Source organism: Monodon monoceros, unplaced genomic scaffold (genome assembly GCF_005190385.1).
Source record: "Monodon monoceros isolate NGI ecotype Baffin Bay Population unplaced genomic scaffold, NGI_Narwhal_1 Super_Scaffold_21, whole genome shotgun sequence".
Classification (NCBI taxonomy): domain Eukaryota; kingdom Metazoa; phylum Chordata; class Mammalia; order Artiodactyla; family Monodontidae; genus Monodon; species Monodon monoceros.
Window position 1 is genome coordinate 124797278 of NW_021703778.1, and position 17756 is coordinate 124815033.

Sequence of the window (17756 nt, forward strand, 5' to 3'; positions counted from 1 at the left end):
ATGAAAAAGGAGAGATTACAACTGACACTGCAAAAGTACAAAAGATCATAAGAGACTATTACAAGCAACTATATGCCCAAAAAATGGACAACCCGAAAGAAATGGACAAATTCTTGGAAAAGTACAACCTTCCAAGACTGAACCAGAAAGAATTAGAAAATATAACCAGACCAATCACAGGTAATGAAATTGAAACTGCAATTAAAAATCTTTCAACAAAAATCCAGGACCAGATGGCTTCAAGGGGGAATTCTACCAAATGTTTAGAGAAGAGCTAACACCTATCCTTCTCAAACTCTTCCAAAAAACTGCAGAGGGAGGAACATTCCCAAACTCATTCTATGAGGCAACCATCACCCTGATACCAAAACCCGACAAAGATATCACAAAAAAAGAAAATTATAGACCAATATCACTGATGAACTTAGATACAAAATTCCTCAACAAAATACTAGCAAACAGAATCCAACAACATATTGAAAGGATCATACACCATGATCAAATGGGGTTTATCCCAGGAATGTAAGGATTCTTCAATATACTCAAATCAATCAATGTGATACACCATATTAACAAACTGAAGGATAAAAACAATATGATCATCTCAATAGATGCAGAAAAAGCTTTTGACAAAATTCAACACCCATTTATGATAAAAACTCTCCAAAAAGTGGGCACAGAGGGAACCTAACTCAACATAATAAAAGCCATATACGACAAACCCACAGTAAACATCATTCTCAATGGTGAAAAACTGAAAGCATTTCCTCTAAGATCAGGAACAAGACAAGGATGTCCACTCTCGCCACTATTATTCAACACAGTACTGGAAGTCATAGCCACAGCAATTAGACAAGAAAAAGAAATAAAAGGAATACAAATTGGAAAAGAAGTAAAACTGTCACTGTTTGCCGATGACATGATACTATACATAGAAAATCCTGAAGATGCCACCAGAAAACTACTAGAACTAATCAATAAGTTTGGTAAGGTTGCAGGATACAAAATTATTGCACAGAAATCTCTTGCATTCCTATACACTAACAACAAAAGAAAGAAAAATTAAGGAAACAATCCCATTACTATCACAACAAAAAGAATAAAATACCTAGGAATAAACCTACCTAAGGAGACAAAAGACCTGTACTCATAAAACACTGATGAAAGAAATCAAAGATAACATAAACAGATGGAGAGATATACCATGCCCCTGGATTGGAAGAATCAATATTGTGAAAAGGACTATACTACCCAAAGCAATCTACAGGTTCAATGCAATCCCATTCAAATAACCAATGGCATTTTTCACAGAACTAGAACAAGAAATTTTACAATTTGTATGGAAACACAAAAAGACCCTGAATAGCCAAAGCAATCTTGAAAAAGAAAAACAGAGCTGGAGGAATCAGGCTCCCAGACTTCAGACTATACTACAAAGCTACAGTAATCAAGACAGTATGGTACTGGCACAAAAACAGAAATATAGATCAATGGAACAAGATAGAAAGCCCAGAGATAAACCCACGCACATATGGTCACCTTATCTTTGACAAAGGAGGCAAGAATATACAATGGAGAAAAGACAGCCTCTTTAATAAGTGGTGCTGGGAAAACTGGACAGCTACATGTAAAAGAATGAAATCAGAATATTTCCTAACACCATACACAAAAAGAAACTCAAAATGGATTAAAGACCTAAATCTAAGGCCAGACACTATCAAACTCTTAGAGAAAACATAGGCAGAACACTGTATGACATAAATCACAGCAAGATCCTTTTTGACCCACCCCCTAGAGTAAGGGAAACAAAAAAAAAAAATAAAGAAATGGGACCTAATGAAACTTCAAAGCTTTTGCACAGCAAAGGAAACCATAAACAAGATGAAAAGACAACCCTCAGAATGGGAGAAAATATTTGCAAATGAAGCAACTGACAAAGGATTTACCTCCAAAATATACAAGCAGCTCATGCAGCTCAATATTAAAGAAACAAATAACCCAGTCCAAAAATGGGCAGAAGACCTAAACAGACATTTTTCCAAAGAAGATATACAGATTGCCAACAGACACATGAAAGGATGCTCAACATCACCAATCCTTAGAGAAATGCAAATCAAAACTAAAATGAGGTATCACCTCACACCAGTCAGAATGGCCATCATCAAAAAATCTACAAACAGTAAATGCTGGAGAGGGTGTGGAGAAAAGGGAACCCTCTGGCACTGTTGGTGGGAATGTAAATTGATACAGCCACTATGGAGAACAGTATGGACGTTCCTTAAAAAAGTAAAAATAGATCTACCATATGACCCAGCAATCCCATTACTGGGCATATACCCTAAGAAAACCATAATTTAAAAAGATACATGTACCACAATGTTCATTTCAGCACTATTTACAATAGCCAGGATATGGAAGCAATCTAAATGTCCATCAATAGATGAATGGATAAAGATGTGGCTCATATATAAAGTGGAATATTACTCAGCCATAAAAACGAACCAAGTTGAGTTATTTGTAGTGAGGTGGATGTACCTAGAATCTGTCATACAGAGTGAAGTAAGTCAGAAAGAGAAAAACAAATAACGTATGCTAACGTATATGTATGGAATTTTAAAAAGCGGTACTGATGAACCTAGTGGCAGGACAGGAATAAAGATGCAGACGTAGAGAACAGACTTTGAGGGCACAGTGGGGAAGGGGAAGCTGGGATGAAGTTAGAGAGTAGCACTGACATATATACACTACCAAATGTAAAATGGATGGCTAACGAGAAGCTGCTGCATAGCACAGGGAGATCAGCTCGGTGCTTTGTGATGACCTAGAGGGATGGGATATGGAGAGTGGGAGGAAGTCTCAAGAGTGAGGGGATATGGGGATATATGTATACATATAGCTGATTCACTTTGTTGTACAGCAGAAACTAACACAACATTGTAGAGCATTTATACTCCAATAAAGATGTGGAAAAAAAAATGGGCAGAGGATCTGAATAGATATTTCTGCAAAGCAGATACACAAATGGCCAATATGCACATGAAACGATGCTCAACATCACTAATCATTAGGGAAATGCAAAAAAAACCCTACAATGAGATACCCCCTCACTTCCATTAGGGTGGCTGCTATAACAAATAAAGCAGAAAAATAACAAGTGTTGTAAAGGATGTGGAGAAACTGGAACACTTGTGTAGTATGGATGGGAATATAAACTGTATAGCCACTGTGGAAAACAGTATGGTGGTCCTCCAAAACAATAAAAATAGAAGAATTCTGGCATGGATGGTGGTGATGGTAACACCACATTATGAATGTATTTTATACCACTGAACTGTACACTTTAAAATTGTTTGGATGGCAAATTTTATGTTATGTGTACATTACCACAGTAAAAAGAAAGAAAGAAAGAGGAAAGAAAGAAAAAAGAAAGAAATTGGAGAAAAAAGAAAGCTACTACTGCTCTCATTAGAAACTTTTAGGACATCAAAATAAGTAAATAGCTTCAGGTTTTATACAGTTGTTTTATTTTCAAAGCAAGTTACTCAGTATGTTTTAAAACAAACAGTCTTCGGACAGACAGAAGTATAAAAAAATAAGCATTAGGCTAAGACCAGAATTATTAAACCTATCAACCAGCTAGGGAATGGCTGACATATAAAATATAATTATCCTGAATTTCACCAAATATTCCCCCAAATCAATGAATACTTTACTAATCACATTCTCATAAAAGCTAAAACTGAAGTCCAAATATTTCACTATCATCTTAAAAGAAAATTAATTTAACATTATTTTAACGTTACTTTTTGTTTGTCAATGTGTCTTTCAATTTTTGAATGTGCATATTTCAGACTTCAGCAACAAAATTACTGCATCAAATTCGTCTTTAACCAACAACCTCCAGTGGAATTTAATGTAACCATATAGGAGATACCCTCTTTATGACAACATAAGACTCTTTTGGAAGAAGGGAAACAAGGAAGGAAATATGGAAAACGCTTTTAAGTGATATATTTATGAACTGCACAAGAAAAGTGTTCAAAAGTTGTCTTGAGAGTTTTAATACATACCAGGCTCCAATTTGATAATTTTTACTGCAGCCAGCTCTCCCGTATGTATATTTCTGGCCTAAAATAAAAATGAAAGTAAAACTTTAAAAAAGTCTGTCAACTGTATAAAAGTTACTTGGTACTATGTTAATTAGTTGCTTATCAATCAGGCTTTTAACAAAACTGAAAAACAAAATCTTTATTTCCAGTGAAATGAGTATACTCATTTTCCCAATAAAGAAAATATAGAAAAAATACACACACACACACACACACAAAATTCTCTTTAATTCCACCACTAAAAAACAACTACTGTTTAAAATTTTGGTGTCCTTCCTCCAAGTCTTTTCTTATACTTACTTTTCTTAATTAAAAAAAATACTCATGGTTTTTATATATTTTATAAATATAGTCCTAGGCCATTAAAGGAAAATAAATAACCAAATCATGTGTATCTTACTACCCAGAGGTAAAAAGTTAATGCTTAGTGTACGTATTTCCTTTTTTGCCCTGTGTATGTGTGCTCAAGTGTGTACGTGTTATAGAAGATGTGCCATCACAGTCTTCGACAACATAATGTGCAATGCTGCCTAATTTTCCACTGATGGTATATATAATTTATTTAACTTATCGGCTATTAATGGACACTTAGGATTTTAATATTATTTTGGAATTATAAATAGAGGAATATATATATCTCATAGCTTTATATCTATCCACAGCCTTGATTATTTCCTTCAAATAAATTCCTAGAAGAGAAACTACTTACCACTTAAGAAAATATCATGGATAGACTTAGTATAATTAATGCTTCAATGATTATCACTGCAAATATTTTAGCACATATCAAAGTTTATCAGTAAGGTAACCTATAAACATAATTGTTAAGTTAAAAAGTATGTGGATTTAAAATGGACATATTGCCATATTGCTCTGAAAAAAATTATGGGGATTCATACTCTCACCAACCTTAGATGTTAAATCTACATCTGCCAAGTTCTATTATAGGTGCAGATTTTTATTTTATTTTTTCAAAATTATGTACTTTCTCAGTGCTCTACATAATTTTAAATGTCTATATAATAGCTCATATAATCATTCTCCCTTACTGTTAGATATTAAGGATGTTATACATAGTCTTTTCATTATTTAAGACTATTTCTTTCAAATGGATTCTAAGGTATGAGATTACTAGGTCAAGGGTATAAATATGAACATTTAAGGCCATCAACACATACTGCCAAAAGAGTCTAAAAGCACTGTGCCATAATACTGTCAACACTAATATGAGTGCTCATTTTCATTACACCCAGGGTGGCACACTCTACGTGGAAATGCTATTTAATAATCTACAACATTTTTCATTTTAGTATATTAGATTTGAATATGAATTTTCACACTTGGCATAAATAAGGAGCATATGATAAAACAGAAAAGAATGACAAAGAATGTAGGGAAGAGAGCCTCAGAAGGGATATTTTTAGAAATGACATATAGAGGGTGAGAAAAATAATAGAATGGGGGAGAGGGATGCAGAGGGAAAGTCACAAACAGAAAGGCAGAAGAAAAAAGGATTTTTTCTACAGCAGCAGTCTCAAATGTGATGAGAAGTTCATATTTTCCTCATCTATTGCAGTAAATAGGGTAAGGAGGAGTCTCAGGAAGAGAAAACAAACCTTTTAACTCCCCCCATCCATGGTTACCCTTCCCCCAACTGCAAAGGCATTTAGAGAAATGGGAAAAGGTCAGCCAGAAGCCTCACACCATTCCTACCCTCTCCTCTTCCTTGCCTGTGACAAAAGAATCGCCTCAGGTCTTTTCCCCATTCCTAAAATCTTTCAGCATTTTATATCCATACAGTGGAGTATTATTCAGTGATAAAAAGCCATCAAGCCATGAAAAGATATGGAAGAACCGTAAATGCATACTGCTAAGTGAAAGAAACCGGTCTGAAAAAGCTACATACTACATGAGTCCAACTATGTGACATTCTGGGAAAGGCAAAACCACAGAAAGTGAAAACAACAATGGTTGCCAGGGGTCTGGGTGAAGAGTGATGAACAGGTGAAGTACAGGGAATTTTTAGGATGGTGAAACTATTCTCGTATGAAACTGTCATGGATACACGTCATTAGGTATCTGTCAAAATCCATAAAACTGTACAACACAAAGAGTGAACCTTCACGTAAACTATGAACTATAATAATATATCAATACTGGTTCAATAATTGTAATAAATATACCACACTTAATGCAAGATGTTAATAAAAGGGGAAACTGCATAGGTGGGTGGGTGAGGTGTGCATGAATGTAACTCTATGTATCCGCTCAACTAATCTGTAAATATAAAGCTATACTAAAAGTAAATCTATTAATTATTTTTAAAAGAATACACATAAAATTAAATTTTAAGTATACTGATACTTTCAGACATATTGAGTCAATTTTTATGATTAGAATCAACACAAATATGTTGAATTTCAATTTAACAGAACCAAAATGACGCAAGAACCAAGGACACCTTTCTTTAGAGATTCTGAGGGACTCGGGAAGGAACAGATCACTGGAAGATTTGAACAATCACAGAACCACATAAAATATATATGGTATTTTAAAATTCAGCTACACCATGCATAAGCCAAAATATACTATATGTCGTTACAGAAATTTAAAAAAAAGAATATAAGCTATAACTCCCACTGACAGGGTAAACACTTAAGTGTCAGTCTCCATTTTGAAGACATTATTTCTGTTCTCTCCAAATGAAGAACCGATGGGCAAATGTTCATACTCTGTAATTTTCCAGCTGGATTTTTAAAACAGAAAGCAGTACCAGGCTCTTTTATAATGAAAGGCAAAGAGGCTTTCAGAAAAAAAGATCTAAACAGAGACTTTACAGATTCAATTTACTAAAGAGATCTTTCAGAAATTTAACTATACAATTTCACACTATAATCCAGTGGAGTCATACGCAATACTAGTTTTTGAAACCCAACATTTCCTTTCAACAAATTAAGTGTGATATTCTCAAGTATTTTTGTTTTTAACTTTAACACACAAGAATTTAAAGCTCCTGCACTGTGTTTATAAAAGGAACTAACAGAAATACCACAGCACCTCTACCAAAAGATCTAAATATATTTCTGATTCCTATTTATTTTAGTAGGTTATTGCTATACACTAATATTTAGACTTAAGGGTATACTGAACACCTAGAAGCCCAATAAAATATTTTACTATAGTTTATCTCTTATTTAATTCTTTATTAATCAGGAATTAAAATTATTAGGTGGAAAATGGGATCAATGTCACTATAGAATCCATAAAAGAGCCTTTCCACTTAAATTAAGTTTCTATTCTCATTGCCAAGGTGTTTCCCTTATCTCTTAATATTTCCAAGTCAATTTACTACTGGAGACGTATTTTTACTCAAACTCTCCTGTCTGGATTTTTAATTCATAGTAAGAAGTTAAATTTCCACTTGCACCAAGAAAAAAAAATTAAAGATGTTTATCTTCTTAACTTATCCATTTCTATTTCAACAATATTATGCAGATGCCAGTTTTATAAGCCATGAACTTTCCAACATGCTGTAAAATTTTTAATGTGACTAAAAAATAATTAAAGGAAAAGTCTTGAGTTACCAACAAAGAATAGAAAGATATGATTTAAGGCACAGTACCTCTCAGTAGTGAGGAAGCTGGAAGATAATTTCTTTTAACAGGGGTAAAAAATGTAACTGGCAAGTATTGACAGTCATCTAAAAGTTATAGCAACCAAGATGGTCACCATGAAGATAAATGAGATCAGCTCTTGTATTCCACTTCACTGTTCTTTACATTAGGCCCCTCATCCTATCTCCAGGTAATTTCCTTCCAGCATTTCTTAGGGTCACAAAACTTTTCCATGAAGCCAACTGGGGGCATCAATTTCAAATATACACCCTTCCTCCAAAAATATCCTTTAATATAACAATAGAGAATCCAGATATCTCAATATTTAACAAGCTATCTCTTGTGGCTAGTGACTACTTCTCAGAGTCAAAATTATGTATCCCAGACTTAAGAATATGAACTACGATACAAAAGTAGTAACACAGCATCTGTAAAGTTTGAAGAAAGCCAAGTAGCTGGTTTGCCCACAAAAGAAGCAGTCAATTATGTCATAGGATGTAAAACCTCTATAGCTGATTCTTTATGGAACATTGTTTTTTACAGGTTCATTCAATCAACAAATATTACTAAACACTGAATACCAAATATTATTATTTAACAAATATGTGCCAGGCACTGATATTGATACTGGGGATATAATGAAACAAAACAGTGCTGTCTTTAGGAAGCTTTTTATCAGTTGGTGAGACAGAGAGGTGAATAGTAAATACAACGAAGTGTGACAAATCTCTCAAAGGTGATACAAGACAACACAGGAGGCTTCTGAGCCAAGTCAAAGCTGGTTGGAGAAAGCTTCCAGGAAAAAGTAAATCTAAACATGGATATTATGAGAGACTTTCCTGGGAAGAGTGGGGTGGGGTAAAGGATTATAACAGAATTCCAGGCAAAGGTGTAAAGATAGGATAAAACATGGTCATTTCAAAGTAGTAAAATTATCTTGTATTAAGGGAAACATAAGAGTGTAAAGAGACGATGGTGAGAGACAACATTCCTTTGAAGCTCAGGAAAGACGGTATCACCCACTACCCTATTATAGCCATCATCTACTAACTTCTTGGTCACCCCTTCTTGTTCACTCAGGACTTTATGGTTCCTGGCTCACAGTCTTCCTTTCCACCCCTTTTCTTGGTACCATCCTTAGAGACTTCAACATCCAGATCTACTCTCTGACTTTTCAATCCTTAGCCTCCTATCTGAATCTTGACTTCAAACATCGTAATTCCTGATCATGACTTCCTACCCTTTCAGCTCACTTACTCTAGTCTTTCCATTCCAGTGATCTTTCCACCTCATCAATCCAGTGCATTCCCATATGACTACCAATTACATCTCTCAATTCCTCACATCTTCCCTTAACTGTCAGGGTTCCATGGTGTACCACTCTATTTATAATCACTCCCTTACAAACAACCTTAACTTCCTTCTCCTCTTATCCTCTGTCATACTAGCCTAGCAAAATGCTAATCTGATTAAACTTGATTATCCACTAATTCCATACTGATATTGAATAGCTAAGTGATACTGGGGAAAAAATGTATAAAATCAGACTAACTGGTGTTATTTTCAAATCATAACACAAACCTCAAACTACAAACTACAACTTCTCCATTAGGTTTGATTTTCTACTCTTCAAAAAGAATATTTTATACCTCTCTCTTAAAGCCTTCAATAATGCCTAAGCCTCTGCTTACTCACTCCTCTGTTACCTATCCTAACACAGAATTTCACCTCTTCTTTACCTAACATTGTCCTATGTAGTCCTATGGCTTTAACAACCATCTCCAGGATAAATCTCTCCTCACCCAGCTCCAGACTCCTAAATCCATGGAAACCTGACAGGCATGTCAACCCTAACATGCCTAACACATAACACTCAGTTTTCTCTGCTCCATAAACCCATTCATCTTCACATCTTCCCAATCTAAATAAAATTTACTGCAGCCAGCCAGTTGCTCAAGTACAAAACCCAAGGTCATTCTTCATTTCTTTCCTTCACATTCTTCACATCTGATATCTCAGCAAATAATGATGGCTTAAAAATATAAAGCAAATCCATTAACTTTCCTCTATCTTCTCTGCTATGCTCTAGTCCAGCTTGTCTCCATTAGGAATTAGCAAACTAATGTGAATGCAAAGGAACAGCAAGTCTAGGATAACCCCTAGTTTCTAGATTGTACAAGTGAATACACACTGTGATTCATTCACTAAGATGACAGACACAGGAAGATGGACACATTTTATGGGTGGAGGGGAAGGACAGTGAAGGAACATAGATAAGGGGCTCAGATTTGAACATATTTAACATTTAGGTTCCTATGGAAAACTAACTGGAGATATGGAGATCTCTGGTAAGCCACTTAATAGCTCCTGAAGCTCAAGAGCTAACATGGATTGGAGACAGATTGGGCATCATCAATATTATTGAATCCAGGCCAGCAGATGACATAACCTAAGAAGAGTATGTAGAGTTAGAAGAAAAGAGATTCAAGAGCAGAATCCTAGAATATTACCCACATTTAAGGGATAGGGAAAAAAACTCTCCACAACAGATCACATGCTAGACCACAAGACAAATTTCAATAAACTTAAGAAGAATGTAATCATAGCAAGCATCTTTTCTAACCACAATGATATGAAGCTAGAAATCAACTACAAGAAAAAAAAACTGCAAAAAATACAAACACGTGGAGGCTAAACAATATGCTACTAACCAACAAATGGGTCACTGAAGAAACCAAAGAGGAAATCAAAAAATACCTGGAGACAAATGAAAATGGAAACACAACCATCCAAAATCTATGGGATGCAGCAAAAGCAGTTCTAAAAGGAAAGTTTATAGAAATACAAGTCTACCTCAGGAAACAAGAAAAATCTCAAATAAACATCTAACCATACACCTAAAGGAACTAGAAAAAGAAGAACAAACAAAACCAAAAGTCAGTAGAAGAAAATAAATAATAAAAATGAGAGCAGAAACAAAATAGAAAATTTTTAAAAATGGGAAAGATCAATAAAACTAAGAGCTGGTTCTTTGAAAGATGAAGAAAACTGATAAATCTTTAGCCAGACTCATCAAGAAAAAAAGACAGAAGACCTGAATAAAATCAGAAATGAAAGAGAACTTACAGCTGACATAGCATATATCAAAGGATCATAAGAATATTACAAACAATTATATGCCAATAAAATGGACAACCCAGAAGAAATGTACAAATTCCTAGAAACATACAAACTCTCAGGACTGAATCAGGAAGAAGCAGAAAATATGAACAGATCAATTACCAGTAATGAAATTAAATCAGTAAAAAATTTTTTTTCCAACAAACAAAATTCCAGGACCAGACATCTTGAAAAGTAACCAAACATTTAAAGAAGAGTTAACACTTATCCTTCTCAAATTACTCTAAAAAATGGAAAAAGAAGGAATACTTCCAAACTGATTCTACAAGGCCAGCATCACCCTGATACCAAAACCAAAGACACTACAAAAAAGAAAATTAAAGAACAATATCACTGAACATAGATGCAAAAATCCTCAACAAAATATGAGCAAATTGAATTTAACAATACATTAAAAGGATTATACATTATGATCATGTGATATTTATCCCAGAGATGTAAGGATGGTTCAAAAGCTGCAAATCAATCAATGTGATACACATTAATAAACTGAAGAATAAAAATCATATCATCATCTTGAGAGATGCAGAAAAAGCTTTTGACAAAGTTCAACATTCACTTATGATATCATATCATCATCTTGACAGATGCAGAAAAAGCTTTTGACAAAGTTCAACATTCATTTATGAGAAAGACTCTCAACAAAGTGGGTATAAAGGGAACATACCTCAACACAATAAAAACCATATATGACAAATCTACAGTCAACATCATACTTAACAGTGGAAAGCTGAAAGCATTTCCTGTAAGATCAAGAACAAGACAAGGATGTCCACTCTCACCACTTATATTCAACACAGTTTTGGAAGTCCTAACCACAGCAATTAGAGAAGAAAAATAAATAAAAGGAATCCAAACTGGAATAAGTAAAACTGTCAGTGTTTGTAGATGACGTTGTATTATATAGAGAGAAAATCTTTAAGATGCCACAAAAAAACTATTAAAACTAATAAATGAATTCAGTAAAACTGCAAGATAAAAATTAATATATTATTGTAGCTTTATAGTATAGTTTGAAATCAGGGAGTATGATACCTTTAGTTTTGTTTTTCTTTTTCAAGATTGTTTTGAAACCTATTGTGTCTCTATATACTAGTAATTAACTATCAGAAAGAGAAATTGAGAAAACAATCCCATTTACAATTGCATCAAAAAGAATAAAATACACAGGAATAAATCTAACCAAGGTGGTAAAAGACTTGTACTAGGAAAACTGTAAGACAGTGATGAAAGAAACTGCAGACAACAGGAACAAAGGGAAAGATATGTCACGTTCATGAATTAGATTAATATTATTAAAATGACCATACTACCGGCGGCAATCTACAGATTCAATGCAATCCCTGTCAAAATACCAACAGCATTTTTCACGGAAGTAGAACAAATAATTCTGAAATTTATATGGAAACACAAAACATTCCAGATAACCAAAACAATCTTGAAAAAGTAGAACAAAGCTGGAGGTATCACACTCCCTGATTTATTTATACTATAAAGCTACAGTAATCAAAATGGCATGGTACTGGCACACAGGTCAATGGAACAGAATAGCGAGCCCAGAAATACCCACACTTATATGGTCAATTAATCTATGGGAAAGGATGCAAGAATATATAATGGGGAAAAGACAGCCTCTTCAAGATATGGTGCTTGGAAAACTGGAGAGCTACATGCAAAAGAATCAAACTAAACTACTTTCTCACACCATATACATATACCTTAAACTCAAAATGGATTAAAGACTTAAATGTAAGACCTGAAACCATAAAACTGAGGAAAACATAGGCAGCACACTGTTTGACATTGGTCTTAGCAATATTTTTTTGAATATGTCTCCTCAAGTAAGGGAAAAATAAAAAAAACTGGACTACATCAAACTAAGAAGCTTTTGCACAGCAAAGGAAACTACCAACAAACAAAAATGCTGCCTATTGAGTGGGAGAAGATATGTGCAAACATAATATCCCATAAGGGGTTAATATTCAAAATACATAAATGGCTCATAGAACTCAACATCAAAGAAAAAGAAAAAAACCAGATTAAAAAATGGGCAGAGGACTTGAAAAGACACTTTTCAAAAGACATACAGACAGCCAACATACATATGAAAAAATGCTCAATACCACTAGTCAGAGAAATATTAATCAAAACCACAATGTCACAGCTATCAGAATGGCTATCACCAAAAAGACAACAAATAAAAAGTGTTGGCAAGGATGTGGAGAAAAGGGAACCCTTATGCACTGTTGGTGGGATGTAAACTGGTGCAGCCACTATGGAAAACATTATGAAGGTTCCTCAAAAATTCAAAAATAGAACTGCCATATAATCCAGCAATATCACTTCTGGGCATGTATGTGAAGATACAAAAATACAGATTCAAAAAGATACATGTGTGCCACTATTCACTGCAGATTTATTTACCATAGCCAAGATATGAAAGCAACCCAAGTGGAGATACACATACACACACACACACACACACACACACACACACACGAATATTACTTAGCCATAAAAAATGAAATCTTGCCATTTGTGACAATGTGGATAACCTCGTGGGTATTATGCTAAGTGAAATAAGTCAGACAAACACTGTATGATTTCACTTATATGTGGAATCTAAAGAACAAAATAAACAAAACAAAACAAAACAGAAACAGATCAAAGAACAAACTGGTGGTTGCCAGAGGGGAGAGGGATAAAGGATGAGTTAAACCAAGTGAGGGAGGTTAAGAGGTACAAACTTCCAGTCATAAAATAAATAAGTCACAGTGATGTAATATACAGCATAGCGAACAGAGTCAATAACAGTGTGCAATAAATTTGTACAGTGATGGATGGTAACTAGACTAACAGCTGTCATCATTTTGTAATGTATAAAAATATCAAATCACTCTGTTGTAATCTGAAACTAATATAATACTGTAAGTCAACTACATCTCAATAAAAATTAAAAAAACAGGTAGGTAGGTAGGTAGATAAGAAGGAAGGAAGGAAGGGAGGAAGGAAGGAAGGAAACAGACAAAACTAAAACTACAACTACTCTAGAGATACTGTTCTATTAGAATCTCAGTTTGGAGGAAATTTTAGAAATGATCTAATTCAATCTTTTTTCTAAAAAAGCAATTTTCTTCTATTTAGTTTATGGAGGTCATTTGATCAATCTCATACATTCATTTTGTAGGATAAATTTAGTTGTATAAAGACTTTTTATGATAAGCAAAATCTACTTTCCTATAATTTCTCCTCAATGGTCCCAGTTTTGGTCTGTGAGATAAAGCTGATTGAGTCTATTGCTCCTATGACAAATTTCAGATATCTAAATTCATTGATTTATTCAGTAAGTATGTATTGATTTATTCAGTAAGTATGTATTGCCATCCCTATGGCAGTTAGGGGACCTAGTTCTAATTTTAACTCTCCTCAGACAGAAACATAAAAGCTCCCTTCTATCTATGGATGAAACATGCTAACTTCTTCAACATGCTACATACAGATTCCAGACCCTTACCGCCATTCTGATTACTATGTGTTTTGCCTATGTGCTCAAAGTCTGATGTCCAACAAAAATGATAGTAGTTAAAGTATTAGATTCATTACAAAGTCATGTTATAAGTGACTTTTTTCTTCAAATTTCTATAAAGTTATGATATTTTTAAAATTTAAAAATAAATGTTGAAAGTGTTATATTCAAAACACAATGCAGTACTTTATCCTGTGCTAAGAGTAAAGTGCTTCATTTTACTTCTATTATAAATCTTTTTGAGAAAACAGGTCATAAACACATATTATATACTATATAAATTATGTAAATTTCAAGGAAACCACTTCCATTATCAAATTTATGTCAACAAAATATAATAAGGGTGGAGCCACACAGCATATCCTCCACATGAAAATTTAATATAAAGATTAGTCATTCATTATTTTTTCATTTACTCAGCATCCCTTACGCATCGGGTACTTTAGGTATGAGGGTAGTACAGGTGGGATGACAGCAAAGAATTAAAGATTTATCTGCCTTGTTTGAGTTTCAATGGGACAGATTTTAGATCCAAACAGGAAAGTTTTCTATAGCTTAAAAAGGAACCAACTGCTTCTAGTATATCATTATTTAAATAAGTTAAATGACCCTTTGTCAAGGATAGGGTAGGGGACATATGTACCGTGTAAGAGGTCCCTGCCAGCTCCCAGATTCCTTAATTTTTGTGAAGCAAGTTATTTCCAAGCTGCCTTCCAGATCTAGACAGGTGCTCCCTCTCCCACAGAAGGAGGCTGTACTGCAGGGTTTGCCCCACTACCAGGCAGACATATTCAGAGTCTAAGGCCTGCCTGTTAGGGTGACCCCAAATCTGTCCAGATGACTTATATCTCAGGACACACTAAAGCCTTCGTATGTTAGGATACTTACTTGCCTTTGAAAAGAATTTTTCTAATCCTCTCCTAATACAGCTTGATTTTACTAAAGGGAGCATTCCTTCTAGAGGATTACTTAAATTGTAATTATCTGGAGACCTTCATGGCAAAGCAAAGGGAGAAAAGGGCTTGAGTTAAAGATTGAAAGCGGTAGGGAAAAATCAAACGCGAAAACATAAGTGTAAAATAAGGTAACAGAAATACATTACATTACGTTATTAATAATTAAAAAAGAGGTAGGAAATATGTAAACTCTCAATCACTGCTGGTGGGTGCAACTATTGAGGGGAATAATAGGTCAAATTCACTGAAACTTTAGCCAGAAGGACTCCCCCAGGATTGGCATCTCTTGCTCCATGTGCAGCCACATTTTCATGCAGTGTGAAATTAACAACATGGATAAAAATCTCATCACAAGGAAAAAAAGAAAATTTAATTCTAGAAATTTACTTAAAGAAATAATTAGATATGTGAAAAGAATTTTTCAAGGATACGGATCACAGCATGCTTATAATAAGGAAATACTGGAGATAATCTGCTTGTTCAACAATAATGAATTAAACACTGTACAATGATACAAGGAAATAATACACAAATATTAAACGTGTATATCTACTCACATGAAAAGTTGTTTGTGACATACTGTTAAATGAAAAAAGTGCCTTATCAAATATATATGCTACATACTATATATAGTATGCTTAAATATATGCTTATATAATATATATTATGATCTATGTATGTGTCCTTAATATGACTTTTTAAAAGTCTTGAAAGATATACAAAAATGTTCATATTTCAGTAAAAGAGGTACATGTAATTTTTCATTTATTCCTATATCCAAGTTTTCGAAAATAAACACATATTATTTAAAATGTATTTTTTGAAAAGAAGGTAGGAAAGAAGGCTATCTATTCTGAGGCAAGGACGAGAGAGGCAAATAGGAAAGCAAGTCCTACCAATGGATCTACAGAAAGAATAGGAAATTACTCATGGATAAAAAACATTATAGGGGACCCAAGCATCTCCAGTATTACAATTAGGAGCTAAAAAGCTTAAAATGCAAAAGTTGTTAATAATTTATTGCAACTTATGTCTATTAAAATATACTGTCATGCCCACATTGGATCCTTCCTGATATTGGTAAGAGGTAGGTTTAAAAAAGGACAAAAAGGCACAGGGCACCTAGAAAAGAGGGTGCATGTATGTGAGGGGTAACACATTGGTTCACAAGACATCCTTCTTAAGCTGTGACAAATTAGACATAGGCAAACGGAAGTAACCAGCTAATGCTACAGAAGGTAGGCTATTCTACTGCCTGAAAGAATTAGCATTTTGTTTATTTTAACTTAGAATAGCATTACCAAATCTAGTCTATGGGACTCAGTTATCTTAGGTAACAATAAGTCTAACGTTCCAACAAAATGAGCACAAGAGAAGGCACATCAGGAAGGGTGTCTAACAACCAAGAAAAAAAAGTTTCTCTTTTTACTTATTAACATTGTAGGGTGGCTATGAGCTATTGATAAGTTCATCTCCACAGTAAAAGCAAGTCAAGCCTGGGCTCCAATTTGGAAGTTCTAAGGGTAAGAGTAACGACCAGGTGGGTAACCAGGAAATAGTACTTCTGAAAGTTGGTGCTGACACCTGAAGCTTATATGCATATTCAAATCAATCCAAAAAAAACTCCTCACCTCTCAGCAGAGGGGTAAGGCTGCCAAGTCTCATCTGACCATCTGCCCATAATTTGTTTAGAGCTTATTATGTGCTAGACAATGTGTTAAGGGCTATGTATACAGCAATGAATTTAAAGATGTAGTCCCAAGGCAGTTTGGTATAGTGGAAAGAACAGAGATTATAGAGTCAGAAGATCTGGATTCGTGTCCTCACAGTGCCACCTACTATCTGTAAGATCTAGAGCAAATATCATACAACTTATGATACAACACAATATATAACATACAACTTATGATACAAGCAAATATCATACAACTTCTTCTTGGGTAAACTAGAGATGATAATACATCTGTCCCACCTACCTCATAGGATTATTGTGAGAAACAAGTAATATACTGATTATGAAAGAGCTAAACAAACATTAGTCACTCATTCATTTCAATCCAATTCCATTTTTATAAAAATGTTAGAAGGTGGGGGCCTATATGACTCACGGGCCCAAACACCTCCAAGGATAGACTGGGCTATCAGCCTGGCTTCCCACATCATCTTCTCAAAATCTCAGTGGGAGATTATGACATTTAACAGACATAGTTACACTAGACATAAATTCATCTTGCCTTTTTCAAAGAGTTATCTACACTCTCTAACTTAAATAGTACTTCACATAATTGAAAAGCAATAGCCTTCTACTAACATTCAAACATGTACAAATACTCAAAATAGTCCAATGCAGCCAAGAGAAAGTGCCTGTTCC

General features: G+C 34.3%; 1 protein-coding gene across 1 annotated transcript in view; it reads right to left on the reverse strand.

Moving 5' to 3' along the window:
* MAP4K5 (mitogen-activated protein kinase kinase kinase kinase 5) overlaps positions 1-17756 on the reverse strand; it is a 141301-nt gene that overhangs the window by 114347 nt on the left and 9198 nt on the right. The window contains exon 3 of the mRNA XM_029238437.1: positions 4071-4128. Within this exon, the coding sequence (XP_029094270.1) occupies positions 4071-4128 (58 nt within the window). The remainder of the gene's footprint in view (positions 1-4070; positions 4129-17756) is intronic.